Below are 7,720 nucleotides of genomic sequence, written 5' to 3'. Positions count from 1 at the left end.
ACTACCCGAAGGGCGACTACAAGCACGGTGACTACCCCAAGGGAGATTACCCCAAAAAAGATTACAAGCACGGCGACTACCCCGTATGGTAGATCCAGGACGGTACGTCTTAACCCTGATGGAGGTCGTCGGTCTTCTTGTTATAGGCAAGATACTGGACGAACTCCTTTGCATGTTGAATCACATTGAATGTCTGGAGTCTCAACGCTCAGCCAAAGTCTGGTGGCAAGGACGGACGCGTTCGTGGGGCTATTGCGTATGGTCTGGAACGTTTGTTGGCGACTTTCAAAGGCACTACTGTAGTGCTCAACGTAGCTAGCAAAAATATGCGCTTTCATAAATGTCTGAGTAAAACCCTTTTTTTCAACCCTCTCACTTTTTTTTCATTTGGCAAGTATGAAGTGCATGCATGCATGCGTATCAGCATTCACTTTCCTTAATATCCGGCAGCATATCGATATCCTTTCCAGTCTCTCGGTGCTTCAAAGTTATTTGCTTTGAGCACCCCCATAAGATGTTTGCAAGATCCGTCCTGTGGTCGATTTTGTTGAGCGTGCGTTAGATAGTGTCGTGCTTTCGGCCCGTCTCCACTTCGATACGCTTCGAGTGCGCTGCCAACAGCCTCAAGAAAAGCTAGTTTAAGACCTTCGCGGATTTACAAATATTCAGGATCTCAATACCCATGCACATGATATTGGTATTCTTGTAATAGTCCAACCTGCAGACACACCAGTTAGTAAACTAAGCACAATGACCTCTAAATTACACCACACGAACACTTCAAACCCTCCGCTCAGTACGATATTGCTATGCGCGCTGGTTTGGCTTCTGCAGTCGATGAAAAGTAGTTTCCCTTTACATTCTCGGCGAAGTGCGACCATGTCAGGCGATACTTTAGTGTGGGTGGTCAGTCTCTTTTTGGGAGCATGCTTAGAATTAACTAAAGTCGGTATAGATAGGTACAATTTCTGTTCTAGAACTGTCCTAAATGTCCCTCAAATGTCCAACATTTTGATTTGAGTTTACTATAAAAAGGTGAGAGAGCGTACCAATCCGTGTCCGCGAAGCAGGGCCGCGCGGTATGTGTGCAAGCGGGCCCAGCACCGAGCCCCACAGCGAGCAGGGCATTGCATAGGCCAGGTGAGAGAATCGACATTTAGGCAGCGAACCCGACATTAGTGTATCGTGTCGAAAATCTGAGGAAGGTAGTTCAGTAGGATTGTGTTCGTTGCATGCACTAGAATTAACTAACGAGATGTTGAAAACCGTGTTTACAGCTATTATCGGCATGTGCTAAAATCTTCAAAGTTTTCTTCCTTGAGATTTTTTTTACTTTATATATATTGCTTTATAAATATGACCACGGTGACTGTTCTTCATTGCAGACAACACTTTCACAAAACCACCACAATGCTGTCTTCCTTCCAATTCAGTGGTGGGCCACCAGCAGCAACCCACCACTTTTTCCACTAGATTGGAGTCAATATCACTCTAAGGAATACATCGGGCAGAGACGAAGTGAAATCCAGAAATCTGTGGACTATGGACTCAAGCGAGACTTGCAAATTAAAGTCTGGGGATCTGGGAGATCTGGAGCGGGAGGGGGGTCCTTCAACAACTGTAATAACACATTGGTTAGGCTGTTCAGCCCCATCTCCTGCGCCTGCTTCGAAGCCGCAGCATCTACCCATCATCCGTGCAATTGATGCAGTAGCGGTTGAGAGTGACAAAAGTATCCACGCATCCTGCGTCTGATCTGAAGATGCATTTTACGCCGCTATTATAGGCCATACGCCTCGTGTGCAGCCTTTATTTGCATGTTCTACTCGCCCGTGAATGCGCTATTACTAGAACTGGGAATCACGAAGTTGTGTTTGCTCCCCTTGCGCTACATTCACGTTTACCATTATTCGCAAAAAGTGAGATTTTCGCGAATTATGGGTGTGTAGCTTGGATATCTGTGATATATACGGTACAACACTATATGCAGCGAACAATTGAGTTTTCGCAATAAAAGCGCATAATTAGTCTAAGCCGCGCTATTTTCGGATCTAACTGTGTCGATTTGAGTGCAACTGATTCGCAGACGCCGGCTCGGTAACCAATTCCACCTGGAGCTTTATGTTATCGTCAGTTATCGTCAGATCGTACTTGTCTCAACTTTGACCTGGTGATTTGCCACTGTGATCGAGATTTATTGGAAATAACAAGTGAAGTGCGAAATATTAGCGTCTCCATTCTACAAAACTTATTTTTCAAGATAATTATAACGAATTCGTGTTTAACTCGAATTTTCACGAAACTGTGCATCATACGCAAAGACAGACTTTTTGCGACGGTTATCTATTGGCTAATGTATTACCGTGCGTAGATGTAGAGGGTTCAAACTGCAAGCATAAGATTATGTACCAGGGTTTCGTTTTGTTGAATATAATTTCTTTTTATTATACTGGGAGGACAGCTTTAGCCGGTTTGACAAAGGATGTTACTTTAGCTCTTAAATAGGGGATACACTTTGCTATATATTGGAGCTTATTTTGAAGCCTGTACTCCTCGGCGGCATGCGGAACGAGTTCGGCATTTAGCAATTCTGACTCATAATTGTAGTATTACAGTATTAGGCGGTGTTTGGATCCAAAAATAAATCACGATTTAAGGCCTCAAATCGCGATTATTGGCTTATCGTGATTTTTCGAAAAATTGTGTTTCCAAACAGGACAGCGATCTTCAGAATCAAAGTGGAATCTGTAAATCGCAATCTTGGGGCAAACATGGCGCCTCCAAACACCGCACAAAAGATCCTGATTTAGGCAAAAGATCGCGATTTCAAACTTTCTACTCTGACCAGAAAGTTTTTATCGCGATCTTCCCTCGTGGGGGCGCCTAAACATGGCGTCTGAGGTCATGACGCTGCAAGCGCAAGCAGGGAAGAGAGCTGACAGCGGCTTCAAGAAGGAAGCGTGGACCGAAGCACTCGCTGCATTCAACAACCGTTTCCAGACGAAGCTGTCGAGGCAACAGATCAAGTCCAGACTGACAGCGGTACGTAAATCGCTCACAGTATATTTGTGCAGGCTCTAACTAATATACATTTGTTTGATTACAGCTGAAAGGCATCTATACGTCGATCAAGGCGATGCTGGACGCGTCAGGATTTGGCTGGGATGATGAACGTCATGTCGTGCTAGTGCATGACTCCGTTTGGGATGATTATGTCAAGGTACAGCTATTGCACACTACAAGCATTGACAAACTGTATTACCCAGGATTAAAAATTCGATCTTTTTACGATCGCTTCAAATGAAATACCTGCACCGTTTTGATGACCAGCAACAGAGATAGTAACTGCTATAGCCTTTAGCTGGCTTACGACTACAAGTCAGTCCACTTTAAGCGGCTACAGAATTTTGTTACTATAGTGCATCGGATGTATGGCCGTGGTCTTTTCGGAGTGTCAAGCGAAGGGTTGCACTTGAAGCATACCCTCTTAAATGAATCTTATCAATGAACGATTTCTTTTTACATGTATTACTGTGTTTTGCAGGCTTTTGGCACTTTCGATTGTAAATCGTACGACTGATCAAGCACTATACTAATTATCTATAAATCGTACTTGAATACGATTTAGTACAAATCATGCATCATCTTTCCGGCACCTAGTAGTGCGACCAAGCATTTAATGCATGACTTATTAAAGCACATCAAATGTGAATAAGCATCAGTTTGGCACTTTCAAAAAGTGCTGAAAACACGATTTGAGCAACTCCCAAACAAAAACCGTCCATGATTTAACACTAATTAGCTGAGCAAACTGAATGCAAAGCACAATGCATGTCATGTATCATTGCTGGTTAAATCTTGGAGATTTTTCGTGCAAGGCAAGACTCCAACCGAAATATTATTTATTACGGCGTGATCAAGTTCTTTTCACTCCACCTCAGTCCACGAATTCTCCTTGACGCCGTGGCGAGTATTATAGGGCACAGTGCCTTCGCCTCGCCTTGAATCTGTACGCACGGCACCGCCGATCATCTGATTCATTTCGCTGGTTGGCAATGAGTGTCTCGCTTTCGCTTGTGGCTGGATGGGTTGTTGCTTTCTGATAAGGGCACACTACACTGAGTACGCGTTTGCCGGTTTCTGGTGCTGAACTTATCGATTGGCCGAGAACCACTTCAACTTGGGAGAAAGCATTCTAAGGTACCAGTTTTCATTCTACTGAGTCAAGTAGGCGTCGCCCATGACTGCCAACGCGGATGCCAGCTCTTCCGGCGCGTCGGGGCTCATCCCAGCACGTGTGAACTCGTACAGTGTGCGCTTGTCGCTTTTTGCAGCGCGTTGTGCCAGGTTTGACAAGTATTCACCAGTCCGACTTGACAACGCTAATTGAGAAATGCCATCAACAGACGAGCTCTGCAGTGCACGGATGCGGTACGTTTCTGGTAGTTTAAGAGGAGACGTATCAGACCAGCACAGTGCGACGTCACGGGGCGATACCGGAAAAGAATCCAAGGCGGAACGCATTGACGAGTTGCAACTGAAAGATCCGCGGAAGTGCAGACGTCGGTAGGATGTCTTGTTGCTGTAACTTTCGTTGAGACCACTGGTAGTTTGTTGGATGGCAGGAAGCAACGAGTAGTTCTGGAACGGGTCTTCTGTCAGGTTGTTGCGGCCAACTTCCTCACTAACGCTTTTGCTAATGTGTTGCAACAAAAGCGTTGGATCCGAAGCGTATGGGAACGTTGCAGCCAGCTCGGCGACCTTCATATTGAATTGAAATCCCTCCAATATTTCATAGGCAGGTCGTCCTCGATATGCTGACAACGCGAGCTCCAATGCAGTGGCAACAATTGTCCCTACATCACCACAGCTCGACCGGTTTAGAGCAAGTTGGGGGAACCTTGAGCCTGGCAATGAACCCGAAGACATCGCGACCGGCACAAGCAAATGTGAAACTTCAGACAGCAGCGCCATGGATGAGGCCACGTTGATTCGCTTCCTGCCCTCAATTTTCGAGCGATCTCGGACGTTTTGCTCAGCACGGAACACGGCGTCTTGGTCGTCGGTAGCCATCGGATAGCTCCAGTCGTTGCCAACTACCATGATCACTGCACCTGGACACTCCTCAGCGACGTATGTCATCATCTCATGAGCCAGTCCTCCCCATGACGAGTCCATATCCACAAGACCTTGCACCAGCCTCAACTGGTCACACGCTTCCAATACAGTTCGCACTCGATCTTCTGCATTTTCCAACGTCACGTTGCCGATGTTTCCTCCGTTAGAAACGGCGTGACCTTCATAGAAATTGTGCAACGGCATGTGTGGACGGAATTCATCCACCTCCACAAGGTTGTGCTCATTGAGTTTGCCCCAGGTCCACAGTCCATCGTTGCTTGATTCACTCACTGGTTCCGCCCCCGATTGGTCGTACACTTGCACATTGCCACCCCTACAAAGTATGGGAAATGTTGCAAAAAGTTTAGCTCACACAATCTGTAGAAAATATTTGCATCCATTTTTGGCAAAATGGTTGGCAATTGTGCATTTATCTTTTCCTACCATAGTGCAGAATCTTCCTGTTGCTTTGGCGTAATTCGGATCTGTCTCCTAACGCGCCCTTTGGCTTCGAAGGCCAGTACGTGTGGCGTCTTGGCAGCTCCATTGGCTTGTTGCAACGCCAGCCACTGCGTGCCGATCGTCGTGGCGGCCGTGCCGAACTGCAGGCGAAGCGTCTCGTCCTCCATCACAAGACGATGTGAAAACCGTATGTGGTGTACAGCACACAATGAAAAACCCAGGAATCATTTTTTGCGAAAAGTCTGGTGCCCGACCCTATCCGGCCTCAACATTATATTTGCATGCCTACGCCTGCGCGACATCTAAGTGAGCTCCAGGTGAGAAGAGCACCCTCGTGCGTGATGTCGTTGTTCGCTGTAAGTCCAGCCCCACGGACAGCACAAACGGCGTCGCTATTGGTGACGAATCTCTGACAGTGTTGGTTTCGGTGTAAACAGGAGCAGCTAGGTGCATCCTCGCACACATCTAATCGTCAGTTTGCCATGAAGACATTGTTCTAAGAGCTAAGAGCTCCGAAATATAACTAGCTGCACGTCATTGCGACTTCACGATGTGGCAATCGGAAATGGAGTTAAAGTCTTTTGCAGCGTTATCGGAAAGCATATCCGCGAACGCTCTGGAATGTGAACCCTGCACTAATAGTTTGTGGTGGGGCATTTGCAACGAGTTAATCGGTTGTCACGTTGCCATTTGAGGACAGGCGGTGAGGCACAATGACCTTTTGGTGTTTCCTGATTTCCATCGTCGAAGATTTTCGCATCCATGGATCCGCTGCTGTACGAGCTCTTGCCCTTGCCTCTCACGAACAATTTTTTTTTCCAGCTCGATCGATATCCTCATTCCCCAATTTGCCACATCAACTCAACCTCTTGAGTACCAGTTACAGTCTTCGCATCCCTCAGTTCTAGACCCATGGTTCGTGTTCTCAAGCCTTTCAGCGCGGTCATCGCGACTGTGCTTTCTCTCGGTCTTGCTACCGCCGACACCGCCACCGTGTCGGTCCTTGGTGATGCCACCTACACGATCCCGTCGTCTCGCGGAGAAGTCTGCAAGGGTACCGGTGCGTACCCGAGTGGAACGGCTTGTCCTCTGAAGGGTGACGAAGCCAGCGACGGCTGCAGTGAAGGAGTTCCATCGTACACGTACGGCAAGTGCGTTGCCCCCAAGGATGCTCAGTGTGTGCTGGTCTCGGACGATACGTGGGGCTGTGCCTACCCGGAAAAGGACACCGAGGCTCCGTGTGCGAGCACAGAGCAGAGCTCCTATGGTGAGACTGAGACGCCCTACGAGTCCGCTCCATCTGCTTCTGGATACGGCGAAGTGACCTACCCGGCCGAAGAGACGTACCCGAAGGAGGACGAGGTGACGTTCCCGTACGAAAGCACGCCCTGCCCGAGCCTTCCTTACAGTGATGACACTGAAGAAGGTTATCCAGTGGAGGACACACCGTATCCGACTCAGCCTCACAGTTATGGCACTGGAGAGGGTGCTTATCCGGCGGAGACTACCCCGTATCCGACTCACGGCAACAGTGGAGAGGAAGCCTACCCAACGAAGGACACGCCATGCCCGAGTCTGCCATACACCTACGACACTGAAGAGGCCGGTTATCCGACCGAGGCCACTCCGTACCCGACTAACGCCCCCGGTTACCCGACCGAGGCCACTCCGTACCCGACTAACGCTCCCAGTTACCCGACTGAGACCGCCCAGTACCCGACTCACCCTCCCAGCTACACGGCTGGAGAGGGTGCCTACCCGACGGAGGCCACCCCGTGCCCGACCCTGACTTACAACTATCACACTGAACAGGGTGCCTACCCGGAGGCTACGCCGTACCAAACGCACGCTCCGAGTTACCCAGCGGAGGCCACACCCTACGCGACCCAGCCTCCCAGCTACAATGCTGGCGAAGGTAGTTATCCAACCAAGGACACACCATGCCCGACTCTGCCTTACACTTACAACGCTGGAGAGGGTGGTTACCCAACGCAGACCGCCCCATACCCGACTCCGGCTCCCACCTACAACTCCGGCGGCAATGGAGACTACCCACAGAGTGGCGACTACCCCAAGAAAGACTACCCGACGGGAGACTACCCACAGAGTGGCGACTACCCGACGGGAGACTACCCCAAGG

At 48.8% G+C, this 7,720-nt stretch overlaps 4 protein-coding genes across 4 annotated transcripts in view; 3 read left to right on the top strand and 1 right to left on the bottom strand.

Annotated features, from left to right (window-relative positions):
- The window catches only part of PPTG_13141 (hypothetical protein), a gene marked incomplete at both ends in the record, with an annotated part of 1,118 nt that extends 1,026 nt beyond the window's left edge, over nt 1-92 (top strand). Inside the window, one exon of the mRNA XM_008910552.1 lies at nt 61-92. Within this exon, the coding sequence (XP_008908800.1) occupies nt 61-92 (32 nt within the window). The remainder of the gene's footprint in view (nt 1-60) is intronic.
- Nucleotides 93-2,763: 2,671 nt separating this feature from the next.
- On the top strand, nt 2,764-3,354 carry PPTG_13140 (hypothetical protein). The gene is made up of 2 exons (XM_008910551.1): nt 2,764-3,042; nt 3,107-3,354. Exons 1-2 carry the CDS (start codon nt 2,890-2,892, stop codon nt 3,302-3,304), a joined length of 351 nt encoding a protein of 116 aa, XP_008908799.1. The 5' UTR covers nt 2,764-2,889; the 3' UTR covers nt 3,305-3,354.
- A 381-nt stretch (nt 3,355-3,735) lies between these two features.
- PPTG_13139 (hypothetical protein) lies at nt 3,736-5,761 on the bottom strand. Its single transcript, XM_008910550.1, has 2 exons — nt 5,563-5,761; nt 3,736-5,452 (listed from the first exon to the last, which is right to left on the bottom strand). The coding sequence occupies exons 1-2, from the start codon at nt 5,745-5,747 to the stop codon at nt 4,216-4,218; spliced, it is 1,422 nt and encodes a 473-aa protein (XP_008908798.1). The 5' UTR covers nt 5,748-5,761; the 3' UTR covers nt 3,736-4,215.
- Nucleotides 5,762-6,404: 643 nt separating this feature from the next.
- The window catches only part of PPTG_23419 (hypothetical protein), a 3,867-nt gene continuing 2,551 nt past the window's right edge, over nt 6,405-7,720 (top strand). The window contains exon 1 of the mRNA XM_008910549.1: nt 6,405-7,687. Within this exon, the coding sequence (XP_008908797.1) occupies nt 6,493-7,687 (1,195 nt within the window). The 5' untranslated portion in view covers nt 6,405-6,492. The remainder of the gene's footprint in view (nt 7,688-7,720) is intronic.

The sequence above is a fragment of the Phytophthora parasitica genome (assembly GCF_000247585.1).
Source record: "Phytophthora parasitica INRA-310 unplaced genomic scaffold supercont2.38, whole genome shotgun sequence".
NCBI lineage: Eukaryota > Oomycota > Peronosporomycetes > Peronosporales > Peronosporaceae > Phytophthora > Phytophthora nicotianae.
Note: the sequence above shows the minus strand (reverse complement) of the source record. Positions and strands in the feature narration are given on the sequence as shown.

Bases quoted from the DNA above. Each gene is read 5' to 3' on its own strand.
- PPTG_13140 (XM_008910551.1), top strand. From the start codon at position 2,890: ATGGCGTCTGAGGTCATGACGCTGCAAGCGCAAGCAGGGAAGAGAGCT. The intron at 3,043-3,106 runs GTACGTAAATCG...GTTTGATTACAG, and splicing joins TCAAGTCCAGACTGACAGCG to CTGAAAGGCATCTATACGTC.
- PPTG_13139 (XM_008910550.1), bottom strand. From the start codon at position 5,747: ATGGAGGACGAGACGCTTCGCCTGCAGTTCGGCACGGCCGCCACGACG. The intron at 5,453-5,562 runs GTAGGAAAAGAT...CATACTTTGTAG, and splicing joins CAGGAAGATTCTGCACTATG to GGGTGGCAATGTGCAAGTGT.